Source organism: Struthio camelus, chromosome 2 (assembly GCF_040807025.1).
Source record: "Struthio camelus isolate bStrCam1 chromosome 2, bStrCam1.hap1, whole genome shotgun sequence".
Classification (NCBI taxonomy): Eukaryota; Metazoa; Chordata; class Aves; order Struthioniformes; family Struthionidae; genus Struthio; species Struthio camelus.
Genome location: NC_090943.1, coordinates 164,273,804 through 164,298,444, shown reverse-complemented (window position 1 = coordinate 164,298,444; position 24,641 = coordinate 164,273,804). Strand labels below are relative to the sequence as shown.

At 39.7% G+C, this 24,641-nt stretch overlaps 1 protein-coding gene across 1 annotated transcript in view; it reads right to left on the bottom strand.

Annotated features, from left to right (window-relative positions):
- TG (thyroglobulin) overlaps positions 1-24,641 on the bottom strand; it is a 167,560-nt gene that overhangs the window by 114,105 nt on the left and 28,814 nt on the right. The window contains exons 17-25 of the mRNA XM_068933768.1: positions 23,840-24,049; positions 21,018-21,172; positions 20,364-20,520; positions 15,777-16,001; positions 9,366-9,515; positions 7,451-7,621; positions 3,711-3,833; positions 1,926-2,041; positions 1,145-1,253 (exon numbers count right to left, since the gene is read on the bottom strand). Of these exons, the coding sequence (XP_068789869.1) occupies positions 1,145-1,253; positions 1,926-2,041; positions 3,711-3,833; positions 7,451-7,621; positions 9,366-9,515; positions 15,777-16,001; positions 20,364-20,520; positions 21,018-21,172; positions 23,840-24,049 (1,416 nt within the window). The remainder of the gene's footprint in view (positions 1-1,144; positions 1,254-1,925; positions 2,042-3,710; positions 3,834-7,450; positions 7,622-9,365; positions 9,516-15,776; positions 16,002-20,363; positions 20,521-21,017; positions 21,173-23,839; positions 24,050-24,641) is intronic.

The following is a 24,641-nucleotide window of genomic DNA, read 5'->3' as shown; positions in this document are numbered from 1 at the left end:
GAAAGTTTCACAATAACAGCTCAACCTTAAAAATCCTGTTCTGGAGTCTGTGTTTCAAACGCAAGATAAGATCACCACATGGCTTCATGCCATTATATCTGGGTGGTTTATCTGAACACATTGCAAGGGTAGGAAAAACCAGCAAAGGGCTCCTCATCTGATGTACAGAACTAGACCAGTAATTTTGCACTTTCACACCCAGGTAGAAATAAAACAGATGTATTTGGTTAAAAAAAGTAAAAAACGTAATTTGGCCAGCTCTACAAGTAAGGTTTCTGTGGATTAGCCACATACCTAAGGGGGCATGATTCACCTTAGCCTAAACCTAATTATCAATATCAACAGAAACCTACACCAGATCTGGTATCAGTAATGAATATAATGAGCTCAGGGGACTTGTCTTGTTTCAAGTCAGACTCCATTTTTTATTTTATTTTTATTTTTTAACAAAGGTGAACTCAGAGGTGTGGATAGAAATAAAAGGAAACCAGTGGCAACAGAGTGTTTTAACTCCAATTCTGTTACTTGGTTGTCTTGTGTTGGGACTTTGGTATACAGCTCAAAGCTGAGCATACAAGTTGGGATCCAAACACGGTAAAGTTAAAAAAAAAAAAAAAAAAAAAAAAAAAACAAGCAAACAAAAAATCCTCCACAACCTTGCAACGTTCATTAGTTCAGTCGAGTTACTTTAGAACTCGCTGGGGAGCGGGGTATTTCTCAGCTGGCGTACTAGTAGGACAATTTACAGTCTAAACAAACCTCAACTGTGAAATAACGTAGAAATTGGTCTGCAGTAATGCCTTATAGAGTTAAATTGCAAACTATTCAATAAAGAAAAAACATAGTACAACAAAACATGATGTAAAAGAGGCATTGGAAAGAACTGAGTTTTTGTGGGACTATCCGCCAGCAAAAGCTGTCAGAGAATGGCTTACAAAAGCAGCATTCCTCATTTCTAGGAAACAAGCCTGAAGGGAAGACTTCCTGAGGTTGCCGGGCTACCATTCAGTGCTTAGCTCTGAAAAGACTTATGTCCTCATGAACAAAGATGATCCCATCACCTTTCAGGCTCACCCTATATAGAAACAACTACGAGTCTGAGCACAGCACTCTTGACAGCAGACCAACGATTTGCAGCTGGTACCTTTCTTCAGATAGACCATCACTGCATCCCCCTCCTGATTCCGAATGTCAAGCAGGCAGCTGAGGCTGCCAACGCTAGTGGCAGCAGGGTTCCCCAAGGCACCTTGCACCTGGAACAGAAAATAAACACGCACAATAAATGCCACCTAATTGATTTCCTGTCCTGAAAAGGATTTTCCTTTCTTAGTCAGAAACAGAGAGAGAGAGAGAGAGAGAGAGAGAAATTAGTGCACGCTCTTTAGAGCCAGCGCAACTCCTTCAGGCCCAGAACTGATGCATTTTATTCCGTCAGACTGAGATTTCAACTCTTCAGTGCTACTTCGCTGCATACAAAAAAGCAGCAAATAGGAAACTGTGAAAGAGATGTGCTAAAGAGTACATGATTCAAATCCTAGGCTACAAAAAGGGATCGAGAAATGACTGCTTCAGGTAACCTGATTAGTAACCTGGATACTTCCGATTTTATCTATTCAAATAACAGCCCACTCCCTTCTGCCCCCCCCGCCCCCCCATATTAGCCTAATCTCTAAACTGGAAGCTCAGCATGTTTCACAAAACAAGAGTACTGTGTGCTGTTCCAGTCATACACCGAGGAATTCAAGTATTGCTTTTGAGAAATTCTAGGTATCGTTCTTTACCGATTTGCCAGCAATTTCTTACTACCATAAGGAAAAGCAATGTCCAAGGAAGTCAGAAACAGCCTGCCATTCTTTTGTGGTGCTTTCTACTTCTACTGAATCTATAGCATTGTGTTAAAGGAATAGTTTGAATATCATAGTTACCAATTCAGATGCAGTGCAGTTGAAGTTGATTTCAGCAGCACTGTACAATTCACATAAAATTTGAGTACCAGCAGAAGTTACAGTTGCAAAACCACATGCTTCTTCCTTCTCACAGTCTGAAAAATGGAAAAGAAATCTTAAGTTTCTTAGCATTTCACATACTCAATTTCAGCTAAAAATTCCACTGTTTAGTGTCACTTATTTCATACCTGTATCAGACTGCAAGCACATGAATTTCATTGGGCCAATGAACTTTTAACTTTCAACTATTTTAGCACCAGCATCAGTTTTTGAATCAACTTTATTTGGTGCAAAAACTTGTTTGGACATCTTGATCTGCTGATACAAATAGCTGAGTTACGTCTAACCACCTACTTAATGTTTAACATCTGCTGGGTGATTTTGCCCGAGGCAGAGTATTCCCATGAACCACTTTGCCAGCACGTTTGTGCAAGACAGCAACTCCACGGCGGACAGATGGCAACACCACTGCTTGCTCCCACAGCTCTTCTACAGCAGGATGTGAAATTGTTTCAAAATCTCTTTAGTACAAAGTCAGCCAGGTTAGACCAAATATCATCAGAAACCTAAACAAAGCTTTCTGACTTTTGCAGGAGAGCAGAGTTGGAAGGGCTAACCCTTATTATTCAGTAAGCACCTCAATAATAATATTTTAAAAGTAGAACTGCCAGGTGAATATAAATATAATTCATAATCCCCCACAAAGACTCTGCTGATGCAATAAAAAACATAATCTTAACTTAGTTCAGTGTAGCTTATAACAAAAACACAGGCCATGAACACTGAATCAGATTGCTTGCCAAAGGGACATCTTTCCCTCCCTGAGTTCACGCCCACAGTCCACTCATCTTGATGTCTTGCTTTTGAGGGTCTCAAGCTAAGCTTGTTTCAGAAGAAGGTGCAAGAAACCTTGCAGTAGGCAGCTGGGGGACAATTCAGTGCAAGAAAATCATTCTAGTAACACATGAGGCTTTTCAAATTCATCTCTGGGCTTGAGAGCTAGCTACTCCAACTAGACTAGGGCATGTCATACACAGGCATTGACTTTGTCAAACTTCTGTGACTTCTGCCCTGCAAAGAGGTCAGCTGTGCTATTACTGTCGAGGTGTTTTTATTTTGAAAGTAACCATAAGCCTTTGCCTCTCTTCAGAGATCTGAGCATTAGGAGACACGAGGCAGGCATGGATCCAAAGCACCCTGAAAGCAGTGTTACGTTTCCCTTAGCTTTAGATGACTTTAAACCAGTATAAACCAAAAAACATTATGTGTCCAAATGTGATATAATATATACAATGTAAAGCTCTGCATGGGAATACCTTTGCACTCCTTAAAGTATCTCACATAAGCTAAGGCGATTTTTTCTTTTCTATGCCAGTATATACTTTGGAAAGTAGTGAAGACTTTGGTTTTCACACGTGCTGAACACCTAATCCTTCCTTTGCCTGCACTTCTGAAACTTTACATGAATATTTTCCGGTTTGAATCTTAGTCCTCATCCATACTGCAAACTACACCAACTGGTTTTACAGTCAGATGACCTGCCCAAAGAAGTACATAAAGTGAGAGGACTTATTTTGGAAAGAAAGAGCAATCTCTTCCCTGAAACAAGGTCATCAAAATTTGTAAATAGCTTGCAGTGAGTTGGTGCTGAACTGCTAGAAACATCATTTGCCTAGGAATATAGCTGCAAGTCCATCATATTAAAAAATTCTTCTCAGTGATGGTTAGTGCTGTATCTGCAGTTTTGCTGAGAGTTTTCCTCACCTGAAATGCACTGCAAAACTGGACTTTGCAGGTCTCCTCCAAATGACTGAGACTGAAGAATTTCATTTTCTTCTGATCCATGAATCAGTTTGGAGGCAGGAACTCTGTCAAATTTTCTGAGCACTGAAAAATAGACACTATAATCAGTTCCAATGCTTCAGAGAGACAAGGAGACTTCAGCTAGAAAGAAAGAAAAAAAAAAAGACTTTTGTAGGTTTGCTCATTAAATGAACTAATGTAAATTAACTGACAATGCAGAAAGCAGTTGGACTGAGCTTATAATTTGTATTCTGCCAAAACGCGTCACAAGATCTTTTAAAAACAGTTAGTCACAGGTGGGTTGGGCGTTTATATTCCAAGTGAGACTTCACTCCCAACAGCAGATCAACCATCTTCCATTACTTGTTCATGGCACAGAACCAACCATTGAGTCAATGGAGATATCAAAGTTATGTAAAAGCAGCCACTGAAATAAGAGCCAGCTCCAGCAGAAGCTGACTGACACCAAAATCTAGGAGCCTTATTACTCATGTATAGCAGCACAACGCTAGCAATCTCCACTGGCTTCAAGCTCAGGGATGCATCCAAGATAAAATTGCCCTCATGCTCCTTTTTGACTCATTCAACCTTTAACTCCAGACTCACTTTTTATGTACTAAACCCTGTTATCAGCTCTCTCTGGAGTGGACCCACTGCACCTGAATGCAAGGATGTCCAACAAACAACCTACGAGCAACACTGTTTATTAATTTGGAAAAGTTTGTGGGATCTAGAAATGCAAACTCCACAGGTCACTAAATGGGGTGAGGTATCCGATTTCAACTCTGGAACATTTGGCCCAGTCTGTGCCCGGAGGGGGTTTAACATCTGCCGAAGGGACAACAGTGGCATTAGCACTACCCTGCTGCTGTTGCCACTACCTGTATTACAAAAGTTTTCTTGTACAACGTGTCCATTAGTCGATGCACTAACACCTGTTCATGAGTAGGGCATATTAAGGAGAAAGGAAGAATGTGGTGACTTTCCATCACCCCCATGTAGACCAGACTTCTCCTTTTAGTGCTCCAAATAAATGCAGGCTTCTGACTCATTGCCTCCAAAGCCTGGTCTAGACCTAAAAGACCTAAGTAGCAAGAGTCCTGGTTGGACCTCATCCTGTGGGAGATATCTACATGTGGGAGAGCTGGAGGCTCATTCCTTCTTCCCCTTGTGCACATGGATGCAGATCCAGCAGGAGGATCCCATGCCTGACTTTCTCCCTTAAACGTCTGGATAAACCACAAAATAAAAGCCAAGGATAAATTTTTAAAATAACCGTTTGTAGTCTTACAGCAAAACAGTCAGGACTAATATGAAGCAAACGTCCATTGTTGTCAGGGGCCGAGTCAGCAGGTGCTTTTGATAAAACTGTCATTTCTGCTTGGAAGGAAAATAAGGACTAGCCAAACATTTAATATACACACACATACACATAAATCCTTGCACTTCAGCTCATCTGGGAAGAGGATTGAATAATTATGTATACAGAGGTGGAAGCTTTTTCCTTCCTAAAAACACAGGCAACCAAAATATAAGCATGAGCCTAATTCTGCACTAAACTGAATTCTTTCTACATCTGCAACGTGCAGTAATGCCTGGTTAAAAACAGAATTCACAGGTCTTCATAAAACCGGAAAGAAGTGCTTCTATGTTGTCTGCAGGTTGTTTTCTTTTAATTTATTTTTACTGCCTACAATAGGAGAGAAAAGTAAAGATCAGAAGAGAAGTACAGAGAAGAAAGTGTAACCAGGCATTAAACAAAACATTAAAACTACCAAAAAAGCTGCCCTTTTGTTCATTCTTGAATTTCATTTTTTTTTAAGTAAGGTGAAAAGAAAAATGTGCTCATAAAGTTATTTTGTTTAAAAAACAAACAAACAAACACACATAACTATAGGATGAAAAATATTCTACCAGCTCCCATTTTCATGAGCTTCTTAGTTCACCACTACCCTTTTCTCAACAGCAATATAACTACTCAACTGTTTCACAAGCTCAGTGCGTAGCAGAAATCCTCCTTCATCTCACATGACGTGTATAAGTGTTACTGGAGAGCAAAGCTCTAGGTCCCTTCCCCATTATTGCAACAAACATCAAGTGTGGCTTAAAATATAAATATCAAGTGTGGCTTAAAATATAGCAAGATTGAGAAAAATAAGTGTGAGGATGGGTTGTTACAGGTTATTACAGTGTATTCTTAAAAGGAAATTCTTCCTCCCACTGCAGTCTCAAGAAACAGAACAGTTGGGTTATTTATTGACCCTGCCCCCCGCATCAATCTCTTATGAATGTAAGAAATAATCTTTAGACCCTGCTGTCTTGCTGCATGCTGAATTTACTTAAGCGAACCAGAAAGGGCAGAAGGAAAGTAAAAATAAAAACAATCAGTTTCACGTTATATAATGCTTTCTGGAAGCCCAGAATGCTCTTGGGAAAAATAAACTAAACTACTCTGTTAATTATGAAAAAGATCAGTTGTCTTGCTCTTGTTATTTCTTTTAAACACCTAAAATGTGAATATTTATAACTTTATTTGCAGCCAACTCTTCCAGCATGAACAACAAAATAAGCACAGACATCCACAACTGCTCCTTCCTGGACAGGGTCAGAAACACTCGTGCTATGAAGACTGGGGTGCCCGTCAGCAGGAGGGCTCAAGGTAAGTACCAGGAGCCTGATTCTGCTGTTACTCAGTCCTGTCCCCAGAGAAACATCCCAATTATGCAGTGAAAATATCGGAGGCTGATGCCTCAGGTTCGTATTCATACAGAGAGTCTCTGAGCATGCTATTTTTAACTGAAAATAGTTTTGCAACCTCTTCACGACTGAGGGCTTTCTTTTCGTGCCCCTTCCACTCAGCGCATTTGTCATAAGACACCGCCTAACTCAGAGCACACCACGACATCAGTTTCTAAGCTGAATATTTCATTAAATTCAACTCCGATCACGTGATGAGTTCTAAAATCTTCTTAAAATCTAATTTGGGGGCAAGGCAAAGGCTTTGATGCTGAGAAGCACAGTTAGAACTTCTTGCGGGCAGTTTGGGAATTGTTTGATGGATGACTTCTGTGGTTATTAACTTATGCTTACAGGAACTACACCCAGCTTGCTGAAGCGCTTATTCTGTTCCACTCCCTCTTTAGGCTTCCAATGCATTACCTTCTACCCTGGCTTTGTGTCATCTGCTTTATTTCATTTGGTCTGAAACCTAGTTCCACTGCAGATGAGTACTGAAGTACTAAGCCAGTAAATGCCCTGAAAAAAAAATCTTTAGAAATGTAATGATTAACTTCTCTCCAATTAATCCTCCCTGAGAGCTGGCATTTCATAACTGCATTCAAGCAGGAGCAAATTTCTCCAGCTTGCAAGGGTGTCCTCATCTAGAGAGATGTCGCATAGCAGCAGCCCAGATTGTGATGCTATGCCATGGCTGTGAGGTCAGTCTCAAACATAGTTTATTTCACATGAGCACATTGTAAGAAGACTGTAAGAAACCTCCTTCTCTCTCTTCCCTTACAGGAAATAACTTCCCCAAGTAACACAAAGCTGAGGTAGCACGTGATTTAAGAAAGGGGCCGTTACTGTAGGAAAGTGAATTCCCACAGCTTGGCAAATCAGCTATTCTGAGCAAAGAGTTTCTTCGTAAGGAGGGTTCGCCTATGTTGGATCGAAACACGTCCAAATATTCTTCTAACACTTACCTAGGCACTGGTAGTCTGTAAGCAGATCGTCTGCTTCAGTCCAGCCCAGCGCTGTTCCAAAGCTGTCAACGCAGAACCATTTCTTAGTGTCAAGGTCTTGCTGGGAAGGTCTATACTGGCCGTCTTCATCACACTGTAAACCCTGCTCATTGCTCTGACAGTAAGTGATACCTATTACAAGTAAGCAAAACAAAAATAAACCAAAAGACAGTTTGATCATGCTGCCACCAGGATTCAGTGCACTAGTAGGACAAAAATGCTTCCAGCACACCATAGACTTTCCTTAAACTTGAGCTATAATTTGCACAGGTTTACGCTTTGAAACATGTTATAGTCTCAATGTATTGCTGCTACTGTAATTCATATTTCAGCAGTTTTAAGGATTCTCTGCCACAGGCCAAACCTGCATTGTGCCAAGTACAGTACAGCAAAGGAGTATAGAGAAAGAACTGTGTTTTCATACAGGTTTGTTTAGTGCCTACTGCAACAGAACCCAGAAATGTTATGAACAGCACAAGAGGCACCACATCAATTTGCTGTCTGTGTTTGTTTGTTTTTTTAACTTCTCCCTTTCAGGGCAAAAGGTCCTCACACTGTATTCTTAGAGCATGACGAGCTTTGATTTTGATTAGTAGAATTTTCTTGAATACCAGTCTTTTTAAAAATTCAGAAGCAATCAAACATCTGAGCTCCACAGGGAAGGAAAACCGGAATTTTGAATAGCTGCCCATGTAGCAGCAGAGGACTCCAGGTGGGCTAAGCCTGATGGACTTCCCCACCCTGATGCCTGCAGGGCCCTCCTTCAGAAACACTGCTGAAGCAGGGCTGGACTATCTCTTGATTAAGCAAACAGCAGAGTTTACGCTGGTATGTCAAAACGTCCCCTCATCATCACTTTTTTTCTTCAAAACATTGAGCTACAAGATAAAGTAGTTTGGGAAATCTCTACATGAAACTCAATCAGCCTTAGCACTGAGGCACAACCTCTGGGAGAAAAATGGGATAAACGGGAGAAAGAGGAAAAACACTTCAGCCCTCTGATCACCCTGTGCTGTGTTCCTGAGTCAATACTTTCCTTTTTCACATGGTAGCTAACTCAAAGTCTTCAGACTTCACCCAAGGAGTAAGTGTACTGTGAGTACAGGAGTCCAGTACCTACACTGCAAACAGCTGATATGGAAATCTTAACCTAAAGTCGTCTTTAGCCAAAAGATAACTGATGGTTGGATAAAGAGTGTATCACCATAAACCTACTCTTTGTTCTTTTTAATCTCTGTGTTAGGTGAGATAAAACTGTTCCTATACTTGCTGATACTATCAAGAAACCCGATCTTGCCGCTTACTTTTGTTTTTACTCATGGACTAATGCTGCGGACTAAACTGAAACTGGACTTCCTTTGTAGAACTGTGTTCAAAAATAGCTCATTTAAACTCATTTAAACACCAACTTTAGTTAACATATCAATTAATAGTTGCTTTGTGAGAAGTATTTGTATTGAAGCAGGGGAAGGAGCTAGACAAGACAAGACTTCATTAGGGATCACAAAAATGCCAGTAAACCTACATAAGATGTTTCTAGCTGATACTGGTAAACACTCAAATATCATTCCTCAGGACAATGAACATGTCTTAAAGAACCACAACATCCTGGATGAGACTGACCACTCATTTCTCATGCATTTTTGGTCAAAGCACCAGACAGTTTGTTCTATCCTTGAAAAATGTCCAAATGTATGCAAAAGGAATCATATCCATTCAAAAAAAAAAAAAAAAAAAACCACCACGGAGGGAGGATCAGCTTCTCCCCCACTTCTTCCCCTCCTTTTTTTCTTTTTTTAACATTACAGATGGAAAAAACCCATTAGTTATTTAAAGACACAATACAAAGGATAAGGATAAAATGAGTTCAAATTACAATGATCAGCGCTGAATGCCCCATAGGAGTTGGTAGTTTTGCCCACAGGACACTTGATGCAGGAGGAACTTCCCGTCTGATACTGATAGTAGCCAAGAGGACAGGGAACACATTCCTCGTTCTCGAAGTGACTGCCCGGAGGACAAATAACTGCAAAAAGAATAACCTTATTACTATTAGTGAATCCAACCAGTTCAGACATTTGCACACATTTGTATGGGGATATGTACCACCACGCCAGACTTGCCACAGGCTTCAAACTTTTAATATACATATTTCTAAGTGGGAAAATACAGGTAAACACTCCTTAAACGTTCATCCAAATCCACCAATGACTGGAATATAGATCAGGACCTTTCATTTTCAGATCACCCTCAAAACGTTCTTAAGTTAGTGCACATCAAGCTCTTGGGGTATGCCAAGTCCAGGCCTGACTTCCAGACTGAGTGCTGTCAGAGCCATTTGTAAGAACATAATGCACTTTGTGGATAGCTTGTGAAATACAACAAAGATACCCTAGTTACAAATGGCACGACTACGACAAACGCTACAGACTGAAACAGGAAGACTCCCATGAGCAGAAATTCCAAAAACATCATACAGAAAACCACCATATGGTAATGCTTTCATTCCGAATTTTGGGTAATTAAATTCTCAGTAGATAATTCCAAGCTATACAACAATGGCTGGATTAAAAGTAACTAGCTGTGCACATGACAACCCCAAAACAAAACAAAAAGATATTCTTAGGCTATATAAATCTCTTTTTCAGAACAAGTCAAGAATAATATTTCCAGCTGACCTATTGCATATTACAGAGAAAACTCTTTGTCTTCTGAGAGGGCATGCAACAGCATCTATCCCTCCAGATCATTCAGATAAAAATTAAAGCAGAAGAGTCACATACACATTTGCAGGACAATACATTTACTTGCTAGTTCACAGCTGCTTTCCAGACGTAGATTTCCTTCCAAACGCTATCAAATGCATATTTTGGGACTTTGACAAGGTGCAAAACCTTACTTCTGTTCTCGCCTTTAACTGCAGTTTAAGCTCATATCAGAGAGTAGAGAACAACACTAATGTAAAATTGGCCATCTTCACTACAACCCATATGATGGATTGCTGCTCTGGCCAACCCACTGGAATATAAATTAACTTAACTTACTGGAAGACTTAAATGAAAATAGATTAAAGAGACAGCTAGTCTAAAAACAGTCATTGCTTCCTTCATCTGCTCTAAATGGTCCAGTGGAAGAATCTCAGATTAGAGACAACTGTGGAACTGAAAATTTGCTCCCAACTAGGTATCACGGCAATTGCTCCAAGTCTGACACATATCGAAAATCAATTATAGAACCAAAAAATCCTGGATTAGACAGATGTCTCCTTTCTCACGCATATTATTTAACACGCAAGAGCGCCTGATACATTTTAAAGACATTTTCCAATGAATGTTAAAAGGATCATACTCATTCCACATGAACAACGGCAGAAGAAACTAAAAAAAAAAAAAAAGAGTAATGCACGCCTAATTTGAAGGCAGAATTCAAAGGACTAGGGAGACATTAACTAAAGCAATTGAAGTTTTAAAAAAAAAAAGAACAAAATCAAGCTTTTAAAAACAACCTCCTTGTTTTGTAGCTATAGCCATGATGTAAAATAACATTGGTGTCTCCTACCACATTGTAAGTAAGCAAAGCTACCTTTTGTCTCATACATTAGACTAACAAAAAGGCCTCAAAGAACAGAAAAAAAAGGTTGATGCAGATGTCTATGTTTTCTACACATACATACCTATATATATAGGTACCTATATACCTATATATATCTATACATACCTACAACTTTTAAAGACATATATTACATCCACTATAATATATACTCAAAATAAATATGTGGATGTTAAGTTTGATTCTGGAAGTCAGATAAACCATCAAATTGTGCACTTTCAACTTTTAATATTCATGCATTTTAACAAGGTAAGAAACTAGAGGAAAACCTTAAGGTAAAACCTTCAGAGATAAGCAATAGCACTGGATCCAAACTCTTTATTCCTAAAATAGGAGAAGGGAAAATAAAACAAACAGAAAATAACCTCTCTCCTGCACAGATTTGTAGGGGGCACCGCTCCTCATAGGAGCTTCATTTCACCCTAAGATCGGCTCTCACTGCACTAAGCATGCAGCACGTATAGCTGCAGGCAGCAAGAAGTATCACAAACGGTTGACTATCCAATAATTACGTTGCTCTTTCTTCCCTCTGGAATACTAGAAAACTTGAGGATATCAGAGTCTTGACCTAGATTATTACAAATGAAGTTTAAAGCTGCCAGCTCAGCTACAAATCTAGCACTTTATTTGATTTGGGTTGTTCTCTGCTCAAAGCAGTTCTGCTACCGCTTACCAAGCATTCTAAATAATAAAAGAAATCATCAAAAAAACAATATAATAAAACAAGGATAACTCACAAACAGGCTTGAGGCTTTCCTCCTGAAATAAGTGGGGGGAGAGGGGCTGAGTTCATAAAGCTGCCTCCTGGACAGACTCCGACATGTTTTTTTTTTCCCCCCACTAGCACCTTAGCGCAGACAATGGCTTTTGTCCCTCTAAACTATAGCTATGTCCCTGTAACACATAGCTAAGATAGATCTCTTACCTTAAACTCTTAAAGAATCATATTTATAAATACCTGAATGTCAGGTCACTCAGTGTAACACTGAGATAAAGAAGTAATGTCAGACAAGAATAATTAACATACTGTTAAGTGTTAGACATTTTGCAGATAGGAAAACATGAAATTATTAGGCAAAAACAGATAGAAACAAAGCAACAGATGAGCAGATGGAAAAATATATGAGAGATGAAGAGGCAGTTACACGTAGGTTGCATGTTTCTAAATGAAAATACTAAGTTTACTGAGATCACAAGAGTTGATCGTGCCTCCTGAAGCAAGGGAATACGTCATTTACAGGGAAATAAAAACCAACCAATAAAATCAGGATCTGAAGTGACACTTTAGTCTCAACAAATAATTGGATCAAGAAAGAGAAGAGAATAAAGGATGAATTTTTTTCATCGTAGAACTTTGATTTCTCTAATCACAGCTGCTAAGTTATTATCATTAGTCTCTATTATTGGTAGAGAAACAGACTCAGCCAGGAAAAGTGACCAGATTACATTTTCATATTGCAAAATAAAACTGAAAAATCTGTATTATAGAAGGAGCTGGAACAGAACACCTAAATCCCATTTTTAGAATAAAATGCATTCCTACTATATAAAAAAAAAACATCCAGCACCATGCTTACAGCAAGCCTGAAATCTCTGCCAAAGGCTGAACCAAACACTGTCTCCTTTCTGCACTTCTGTGATAAGTCTATTCTACCAACAGCCTTTTTCCTCCAGCTGGATGGTACAAATCCGTGAACCAATTTAGAAACCAAATGGATTGACTGCTTTCTAGAATCCTGTATTCCTGGCATGAAATATTTGGCACGACACAGTCCTTTGTAAGCTCTTTTGCTCCAAGTGATAGGTTCTACTTCATAACAACAACAATATTTTTAATTAGCATAACACTACATCTCGTTTACTAACTGCAAGTTGTTACATTCTCCGGATTCTCAGCAGGAATTAACCTTTTTCTTCATGGCACGTTTACAAAACGAAAATCTGACGTGTCTCAGACTACAAAGATGAACTGAATCTGCAGTCAATTTTCCTCTAATGCTCCAGGTTGAACACTGCAGCAGTTCAGAACTGATTCACAGCTTGATTACTTTTGAGTCCCTGCTTTAAAAACTACAGCTAGAGGAAAGAAAATTACTAGATATAGTAAGAAGATCTCCTGGCCATTTTTAAGTCTTTGCCTGTCAGAAAACCAATGCTTGGTATAAGCTGACATAGTTCATAATTTAACCTGACTAGAATCTTTTCTCTAAGTGATAGTGATGTTACTAAAGCAAATACAGGACACAATATTCTTCATATCTGCTATTGTCTTTCCTCTTTCAGTAAATTCACTTTACTAGCAAATCCTTAAGAGATGTCCAGGATAAACTTTAGCAGGAATAAACACTAGTATAAAGAATATACGCTAGGACAGTTTATTCCTTTGACATAAAGACGGAGGATCCACCCAACGCTGGCCTAGCCTCAGCATGACGCTGGTTAAAACATGCCCATTTCTATAGCCAGCAAGATGCAAGAGTCACCTGTTAGCACTGCACCTAGGCAAGCCTTAGGCATGCTGGCAAAGGGTGGCCTTCAAGATAAGACCAGGGAAACTTGGGTGTCCAGCTGTATAAGATGATGATTTAACTATTCCACAATACCCATTCTCCTGTGGGCTACCAAGGGACATAGATAGCCCCTATAAAACTGTACGGCTGAACCCACACCAGATACTGCACAAACTCTCCCAAGGGAGAGAAAAGGCAAGGAGGCTGAGCACAGAAAAGTTCTTAGACTTCAGGGCTTTTATCTTAGCGTCTTTTTTCAGTATTCAATTCACATAACATTTAAAACAACAAAGAAGCAGAAAAGTTTGCCAGTACTCCAACTGACAGCAAGGTAAGACCTTCAATCCTCAACATCTGGCATGGCGCTGTTACTTATTGCACTGTCTGTTTTCTTCTCTTTTTTAATACATAAAAAGAATCAAAGAATCTCAATGGTTTGAGAACTTAAAAAAAAAAAATCCAATTTGTTTTCATTCTAGCTACTGAGTTACTATCATAAGGAACTATCATTACATTGTTAATAAAAAAGAACATTAAATAGAACAATTTGATAGTGAAACCAACAAAAGATGTCGTCAGCAGTGTCTTGTGTGGGAAAAACATATCATAATTTATTCTGCTCCCTCTGAGGTCACTCCTAGGAGGCACTAATGAAAAGGACAATGGGAGAAAGGTAAAATCTCTTTCCTTCAACATAAAACTCCTCAAATAAAGTTTATGGTCGAAGTCAGGCAGCAGTCAAGGCTGGTGCAGAAAGAGGTAACTTCACCTTGGGTTCACCAACGCTGCAGCCACAACTATCGCACTGCAGCTTGGAAACATTTGAGATTTGAGTTTTATACTCACTTTCTCTTACCTGTAATAATATATAAATATGCAGTGTAGCTACAGATCCACAAACATGGATATGTTCAAACTGAGCTGCTCTAACAAGGCTGCTGCCAGGATTTAAGCTAGTTTTTTTTGTTTTTTTGTTTTTTGTTTGTTTTTTTTAAGCAGAGGTATCCTTACATCATAGCATATGTCTGTCTTCCTTTTGTTCTTTTTGCTCTTCTTCATATCCCTTGACAGCACCAATTGAAAATGCTTTATATACTTATTTAATCTTGCAATAGGCCAAGCATTAGAAAGCTCTCCTAGCCTAAAGAGGACTACCATATCAAGCACAGCACTAAGTTCTTCTCACGTGCTTTGATTTGTTGTTAGGGTCTCTAAACTCATTCTCAAAGTTTAGTCACACAGTTGTGAAATTTCCCCAGTTGAAAATATTCCCGTCTGGAAAACTAACTGAAGACCTGGTGCTGTTGCTTTTATACTTAGATCTCGTACATCCCACCCCTGTTCCTCAAAAAGCTAGTAACAGTCGCTTCCGTCAGTTTGGGACATAGTAAGACACATGGTCATTGAGATAACTGGGCCAATGGGAACAGTTGGCATTGCACTGTAGGAGGGTTGAGGGTGATAAAAACAGGAGTAGGGCTGTTAAGGCAAAGGATCTTTGGCAGAGTGATCTGGTATACAGGAGTACCAGGAACAGCCATGGGTATCCTGTGAAAAGGTAGGTTTGGCAGCTCTGAGCAGGATGTTGACAGAAAGGCAGCCCATCACAGGGGAGCAGACTAAACACAAGGAAAGAGGATGAAGACAGGGCAGAATTGCAGTCAGGTCTGGGTGTTGGCCAGCACTGAGAAAGCTTCCATCTGAGTCCTCTCATTCCAGCTGTCTGGGATGTAGCCCAAGAATCCACAATCTCAGGACTTTTGCCATATCTGCAGCTAAGTTCCCATTCTGGGTAATCTAAGCCAGTGCTTTAGATGATGATACATTATGTTTGCAAAATCTTCTCATAAAGAATCACGTGCAATACGGAAAGACCTTCTAAACCAGATAGATTCAAAGAATCCCAATAAATGTTTGTGAAATGTTCTATATAGGGTCTATCCCATGAGGCCTATTTCCAAGTCAATGGTTCAAAACCATCTGTAATGCAAGAACAGAATAGGAAGCATAGCAATAATTCCCATCCATCCTAAAAGTTGTCATTCATATTGATGCTTTATGTCTTTCATATATCAACCATTAACAGAAGTTCCTCGATAATTTTCTAACTTTACCTTTACACCGTTTCCCAACAACATCAAAGAAGGTAAAGCTAAACAGAGACATACCACATCCTTGTGAATTTGGAACTGTTCTCCCAGGAGATGAAGTTCTTTGAAATCCACTTCTACATCCTAGCCGAACTCTTGGAGACAGATCAAATTCTTCATCCCGAGGAAAATCAATGAAAGAATCTGCTACGAATTGCTTGGAGTCCAAATATAGCAGAAAATCACCTTCCTTAATCTGTTTTATGAATGCTCCAATGAGATTTTCTCCAACAATTGCGTTTTCTAAAGGGGGAAAAAACAACAAAATATTATGATAGTGATTCTCAATGGGAAATGAATAACAACACAGAGATAAACGGACTTTAAGTTAAAAATATAGGTATATGAGGAAAATACAAGCATGTTAACAAGAGCAGACAAGAATGTATCTGTACAGTGTCTATCAGATTAAAATCCTAATCTCTGTATCATAGGACGCCAAAGAAACAATAAATGACAAAAATGTATATATTCAAAAACTAAAGCATCAGAGGACAAAATTCAATTTCCAAGTTGCCAAATTCAATTTCTAAGTTGCCATACTCAGCAGATGAAAACCACAGCGCTCTGACATTCAGATTTTATTTGTTCCTGTTGCTTCAATTTGCTACTTTTTTAGGATTTTGATTGCTTTTGAAGGCCAGCATCTGTAATGTTATAACAATCAGCTTCTGCCACAGTGCTGATATTGAACATAACCCACCCGACAAACACACACTGCTTTCACTATAGCTGAAGCTGGAGTTCAAAGCTGGAACACGGTGAGCACTTTTCCTAATTTTCTATATTGCTAGATTTCCAGACAGCTTCCTTTCCCTATGACATGCATAAGGACAGTTTTCAGTGCTAGAGCAATAGCAAATTCTCTAGTTTGGCCAGGCCAGAACTACAACAAGGAACAGGGTCCCGAGAGGAGTTTTTTCACTAATCCTCGCTGTTTACTCCCCTGTATGGTTTACAGCTTCGATGGAAATAAATACTGGTACGTTTTACTGCTAAAAATTTGCAAGATGAGGCCTTCCAGTAGCCACAGTTGACTGGCAGCCCAGTAACCCAGCAAACAGGAGGTGCTGCAGGGGTACTGCTCTATACTTCGAGTTTTGTGAATATGCCAGCAGCTTGGGATGTTGAATTTTCAAGGAGAGCATGTTACATACGTAAAGCGAGTGCCTGGAATGCCAATGCCTGTGTGCTGCACAAAGATAATTTTCCACAGCATGACTGATGTGTCCAAGGCAAACAGATCAGCGTACTGCTTCCCTCTCATGTGGCTAGTTTCCTGACTTTGTGCTCTGGTCCACATGCCCAGTTGAGCGAGCAGAGATTTTCAGTTGAGTGAGGAGAGATTTTCACAACTAGGTACGAGCCTCTGGTGACGCAACACTGCCCAGCTGGCTGTGCTGAACAGACAGCAGCGTTATGATGCTTTTTCTGAAAGATCATTCTGGACCTTTACCATCCAAAGTAAAGTGCCCTCTCTGTCTAAATGTTGGTCCACAGCTGACGGACCGTAGTTGTCATGTAGATGTTATTTCCCCCTTTGCAAAGGAGGGGCACAAGGCATTAACATTTATGGGCTAAAGAAGTGAACAGACCTTATGTTAAAGCTGATAGCTGTGTCCCTATATTCTTAATATTCTGTCTCCTTTAGCTTTCACCAGCCTATCCTTCTGCTGCACTGAAGCACAATGTAAGCAATAAAATATTTAGTTTTGTTCAGCCCCAGGCCAAAATAATACTTAGCTCACGAGGAAGTAATTGGAGATTGTCACAGAACCAATAACACTTTGCAAATGTTTTTGCCAAAAATCATCTCATAATTGAAAGCAGGAATAAGCAGATTAGCCTTTTATACAGGCAAGTATCCTTCTGAATTGTCTAGTAACTAGCTGTAGCAGAAGAAAAAACAATCTTGAAATGACAGTGGAGGGAATTCACATGTAGAAAAGAAGCAAATAACAAAATCAGTAAGAATCCACCTTGGTCTGCTGAATTTCCTTTAGTTAAAATTTTTCCCTATGTCAAAAAAGTTCTTAACTCTATCATATGTATTTGACTGCTATATAACCACACAATGTATCTACGTGTGTATACTATCCTTTACACATAGAGTATGCAAACAGGTGTGTAATTCCAACCTACATATTCATATATTGCAAGTGAAAACTCAGCATCATCCATCAAATAGGCTGGCAGTCTCAGGAAACTTGAAATGTCTCAACCCCGAACAATTCAGTGTCATGCTGGCTGTCACAGCCACAAAGGACTGGGTATGTCTTACACAGCAGCCACCGGCATTGAAAAAGAAAACACATCCTCGGGTCCCAGAAGCAGCACAGCTGCCTCAGTTCAGTGCTTTCAACACGGCTGACCAGCTTGGGGTCGCAACTCCCTGCTGACATGGTGTCTGGCTTCAGATCCACGATGAGCTTCCCAGGACCCTCAGCATGCTCAGCACGTATCAGCCATGCAGATAGCATTGTCCTTTCCTGGGTTTATTTCTGTTTTGCTGCATAATTTTAGCAATTCAAACTACCACATATCTCGCACTTTGTTAAATTTACTGGAAGTCCTCTAGGGCTGAGGAGATTTCTTGTAAGGCATTCATCCAGAGTCTGCTATACCTTTAGGGACGTGGACTTCTGGGGTGACAGGGCATCTTTTCACATATAGAAATATCCTCCAAATATCCTCATGTTCTACAGTGGGAAAAAGTCTGATCTAGGGTTTACTGCTGTTGAATGAAACATTGATTCCCACAGTAAAAGGATCAGGCCGTTGTCTAGAGTTTTTATTGGCCAAATCAGAAAGCAGAAGGAAGAAAAGAAAAGTAAAAAAAAAAAAAAAAGCAAATCTTTTTTTTCTTTTACGAATATTTAGGGCACAATGCTTAAAATATCTTTACATACCCCTGTTTATAAAACAGGCATTGATCTCACTCAGTCTCACTAACGGAACCTGTTTACTAAATGTTCAGCCAGCAAAAGATCCTTTTAATAGTCATTAGTATTTTTGCCTGTTGAACAGGAAAGGGAGAAAGTGCCACAAGTGTTCCTCCATATTTTAGGCCTGGGATCTAAGCTACAAAGCCAAATGGTATAAGCTCCTTCAGGAAGGGATTTGCACAGCCTCAAGATTTAATACATGGAAATGTCTGTAAGAAAAAAAGTAATAAAGCATTCATGAGTAGTTTGGATCTGAGGCTATTATTCATTGGGAACATATGCACGTTGTGTTTCTGTTTAGCATTTATCATCTCAGCTACTTCAGAGGACAAAAGCAAGACTTCCCACTTACCCATAAAGTAGCTAGAGAAAGAATAAAGCTATTTTCATAATGTTGATTTTCAAATTAGGGAGCCATTTTGCACAGTCAATATGTAAACATACCAGTGATGATGCAGAAAATACCTCAGCTAGAAAGACCCAAAGCTGCTTTAGAATATAATGGAGATTGATGGTGCTGAGGGTATAAAGATAGCAGGTTCACAGCCCACTGGGAGCAGCACATCAGTTGCCTGATCTGCTCAGACTAGTCTCATACTGCCTCTTCTTACAGCATACAGTCATTCCCTGAAAAGCAATTTCAGTACTAGAGGAAAATTATAGCGTGGAGAGGGTCAAAAATGTAATGACCTTGACGCAAAACATTTTCTAAAGTAAACTTTAACATAGAAACAAACACACTCATACTTTGATCCACCTTCTACAAACCACTTAATATTCATGTTTCCCTTATAATTGAAGCAACTGAATAGATGTAAACATAAACAGGTCATAGAGCCAGTAACCACACAACCACTACACCCACTGCTCAAGTTCTGAAGACTTTTGAACTCAATTCTGATCAGGCAAAAACTGCTGTAGGGCGCACGTTTCCACATCCCAAAATTAAAGGGAGGAACATGTGCAGGCAGAGGTATTTATATTTAGTGCTGGGAACTTCATTACAGAACCATAAAACTAGAGAAACGTTAGCACAGACGGTGTTTGAACTTGGGATATATCCTGTAGTTCTTGTTTTAATATAGGAAACAGACTGCTTTGGAAGAAGTTTGTTATACTATCTCTAACTTGCTTGGAAACCACAGCGAAGATCTACCAGTCAGCGGACTCTGTGTACTTGCTCTATGACTTCTAAGATAAAGGGTCACTTTAGTGTTGAAGGTAGCATAATAAATAGAAGAAGAAAAGAAAAAACAAACTTGGAAGAAATTAGTTATATTTTTGGCAATAAGTGTGAATTGTGGTTACCCCAAGTCCAACTCAATAAGTAACACAATCTTTTTCCCTACCAGGAAACTAACACTTGGGACAGTCTTGCTCAAGCCCAATAAAGTAATTTTGATGTCAGTTAGGGAAGCTGGGAGAGGGAGTCCCTATCTGAAAGCAACACCTGATTGTAGCTCCTTTCCACTGTGTCGTTACAGCCTGAAAACAGACATACATCAATGCTGAAGGCTCTAAAACACAACTCCAGTGTTATAAGACTTCCAGTGAGCATCTATGCTACCTTGTTAGCATCTCCGAAAAGCAGACAGAAGGAAGTAAAATAATTTAAAGCAAATCAGGCTTCATTCCCAGAAACATCAGAGGAAAAACCTACCAATATCATGCAAGTCAGGGAGCGAAGTGGCAGGGATGTTTCCTAGCGGAGCCTTCCAGGTGACGTTCACCCCTAGGCGGTCCGTGCTCAGGCATTCCACGTACACCGTGGAGTCGTCGCAGACAGAAACTGACCTGGTATTTCCAAAAGCATTTACCTTGAATTCAAAGTTATGGGGAAGTAAGGTTAGCGAACCTTGGAACCTTCTCGTTCCTGCCTTTTCATATTTACTTGCACTGCTCTGCTCAAGGCATACGCTTAATAAGAAGCGGTGTTTTCAAAAGGGCCCCAAAAAACAGAGGTAGATCTAGGAAAATGTATTTTTAGCAGGTCATTTAATTACTGCAAGAGTAATCAAAACGTTCATCACTTTGAGTCAAATTCAACCATTTACTTCCATCAAAACATATTTTGAATAAATATTGGACTGATATAGTATGGCTTCTACCGCTACAACTAAACTTATCTGCTGATGTGAGGATAGTGAGTCCCAGCACCCTATTTTCCCAGTCATCCATATCAGAGTGCTGCCAATCCTAACAGATTTCATAGTGTCTTCTTGTCTTCCCTTTCTTTTGTAGACGTAAAGTTCAGTTCCCTCCCTCTTCCCCCCATCCCCTTCTTAACTAAGAGGGAATAAGGAATTGAAATTACCTGGAGGTGACAGAAACCACGAGCCTTCATCTCATCTAAAATAAAAATCTGGAAGGCCTGGAGTAATCCCGAGTAGTCAGAACTGCACGTCTTCTGAGGAGGTAGTAGTAGCTGAAAGTGTGTTTGAGCTTGGACTGTCTGAAATAACTGCAGCTCTAAAAAATAAGTGGAAAGGGCAACTATTAGCTTATTTAATGTAGACACTAACTTTCAAAGTTTCTTTAGGGAAAAGATGACATCGATCTGAATTTTGATTTTGCATCAATAGTATCTCCCTGTCACTAGACGGGAGCAGTAGACTTGTCAGTAATAAATAATAAGCAGTAACAGAAGTGCTTGATAAATATTTATGCTTTGCATTAGGGGAAAAGCCAGACAATGCAGTTACATAATAATGAAGAGGTATTTTGCAGTGGAACACTAACTAACAGAAGGACAAGGAACAATCTGGATCATTAATGATGATTTTTAGTAAGTCTTGGCAGATGGGAATTTCCAGAGAACTAGATGAAAGCTGAGCTTATGTCAATACTTGGAAAAGAAATAGGAAGACAGGAATTATTGACCTGTCAACTTTCACTTCTCTCAGACAAAATAATAGAAGAGGTGATACAGGACTCTGCTAATAAAGCAATTAAATGCGGTTAGAATAATTAATACCAGTTCAGCATGGACTTTCAAAAACATAGCTCCCATAGTTTCAGGAGGTAAAATCGATTGAATAAGAATGGTGTTGGCATGGACATTGACAAGTGTCTTGTGATTTTTGATGGAAAACCAGAGCGATGCAATTCAGCATGGCACACAGATAAACAAGAAACCTATGAGCTAACGAGTCTCGAAATGAAAATCTAAGCAAGGTCATAACTGAACAGCTGTCTGTCTTGTGAAGTCAGAAAGAGTCAATTCTAAGCGCCATATTTGCTAACTTTTCTGCCAACGTTTTGACAGAAGAAAACACGCTAGCAGGCTCTGCAGATGACACCAGCCTTGTGGATGCTGTAAATAACAAAAAGACTGCATCACTGATACAGAGCAGTATGAATAGCTTAGCATACCAGAGACAAAAAAAAAAAAAATGCCTATACACTTACGGGAAACAAACAAACAAAAACTGCAAAAAACCTAATTCATTGTTAAAGGATGAAGGCTGCCCTGAAAACAATAACTCTGAAAAACCCGTGGGGAATAAAGATGTGATGTTCTAGCAGACAACCAAATGAACAAGAGATGTCATAGTACCTCTACGGACAACATAAAAAGAGCGAATTACTTAGCCAGAGGAAAAGTATAACTTTCCAGACTCCACAGGAATTATGCTGATCCCAGGCTCCTTGGAGGGTTTGTTATCTCAGATTCAGCACCACACTAAGGCTGTCACGCAGCCTCCAAATGGCTCCAGCTGGACCTTTTGCCAGCAGCCTGGGGAACTGGCAGAGCTCTCTCTCACCCACCTCTCCCATAGACACACGCTGCACTGTGTATCGTTGTCAGTGCTGGAATACAACACCCAGGCCACAGCCCCCAAAACACGTGCCGGGGAAACACAGGGCATTGCAGCAAGAGCAGTGGGAACGACCAAAGGACTGGGCAGCCTGCTTCTTCCCAAAAGGCCCACAGACCACTATCTGTTTAGTTTATCAGAGAGTAGCTAGGAGCTGACTTGACAACACTCTGTAGGTACACACATAAGGAACAGGAGATACGATTTTTAATAGTGTGGGTAATTATCCATTAGAACAAATCACTCAGTGCTGTGGCAAATTCTCCGTTACTATAAAGTTCATTCAGTCATCATCAATTGCGTTGTTTTTTTTTAAAATTATTATTATTTTTTATTTTATTCCATCTGTCCTTAAAGTCATGCTCTATTTCAAACACAAGTTACTGAGGGAAGCATTAAATGGAAGCTTGTATTAGACTGTTACGTGTTTCCCTCTAGTCTTATAAGTAGTTACTTACCTGCCATCAGGCAAATACTAAATTTACTTCAGAACAAGATAGAGAGACGTAGCAAACATGATTAAAGGACAGACAAAAGTGTCACACTGAAATCTGAAGTTTAAAATTGACTACATTTATAAGAGAAGACTGGCAATACATTAGAAATGCTTGAATACAGGGGATTCCAGAATGCGAGATGAAGAGTAGCTGCAAATTTGATATCAAGATCTGTATTTCTCAGAGTTCAATAGTGCTAAGAACTGCTGTTTTGATCAGAACTTATCTCTATTCAAAATAATTGAAAAGGCCAATATTAATACCTGACCACATGAGCTCTGAATAGACAATTCATTCTTCCAACATTTGAAGGGTTTTTTATTCTTAAAAGAAAATGAGTTTGAAAAATACCACAAAACGGCCAATGAAGACTGCAGCAATCCTAAAGAACAGATTGCTGCAAAAAGATGCAGAAGTAATAGCGACTTGATTATGTGAGTAAACAGTCAAGTTCTGCCAAATTCAAACATCTGGCGCTCATCTGTTCTTCCAGGACTAAGTGGTTCCATCAGAATCATTTCATGGTGCCAGCATCTTTTAACTCACAAAGAAAAATCTGCATATAGATTGAATGTCTATTTATAACTATATTATTTCAGAAAAGTGGGACTGTTTCTGGCATAGGAGTCAGCCAACAGACAGAGATGCTGCTCTTGATGACGGCCAAAAATAGGACTAATCTACTAGGACTTATCTTAGAAACTCCAATATAATTGCTTTGTCCTACTGCTGTAATTTACACAGCAGCTTCATGATGAAAGTTGGTTTTAGGATATATGTTTGCTTTGTGCCCTTCCCAACCCATAGCAGTTTACACGTACTCTGGCAGGCCTGAGGGAGCGGGGCGGCCAAGACCCACTGCCGCTGCTGTACATCACACTGAAACGACGTGCTCGAAGGGGCGCTGCGGAAGCCTTGGCGACACACTAGCTGACACTGCTGAACGCTTGAAGTTTGCCCGGAAACTTTTTCACAAAATATAGCTCCATTGAGAATAGATGAGGCACCGAATGGCAAAGCACACTGGGGACCTTTAGGAAAATGAAAAAGGGGCAATATTAGTATTAGTATATGAAGCATTCATAGTAAAACATCCTCATAATCCCCACATTAACAGTGGAAACCCTAGGCAGCACTCTATGTGCGTTTCCCACTGATATCAATTTGGATCCTGTTTGAGGTCAGCATGATTCAGTTTACTAAAGCTGATGAAAAGGCTCATATTGGCTTTGATGGGTAACGCATTGGGTCCAGAAAGCTACACCCATCGTTTATAAGAACAGATAAGTATAAAACAGTCATGAATAAATTTAAGCAGGAAATGAGAAGGTTTCTAATCATCAGCAGAGTGAACCTCTACAAAAGATATCCACTGGGAACAGGCAGGGCCAAAAAGACAATTCTTTTTAGAGTGGAGCTTGAAAAATTTAAGGCCAAGAACTCATGACTGTGATATCTCCAGGAACATCAGTATATTTCTAGTAACCCAGCAGGTCCCTAACTGTAACATACAGCTTTGGAGTATGAAGTCTGCATCCAGACTCACTCTGCATCACTACAGTCATTTCATCCCACTAGTGTGCTATAAAAGACAGTTAGTAGGCTAACTGCAACAACAGTTAA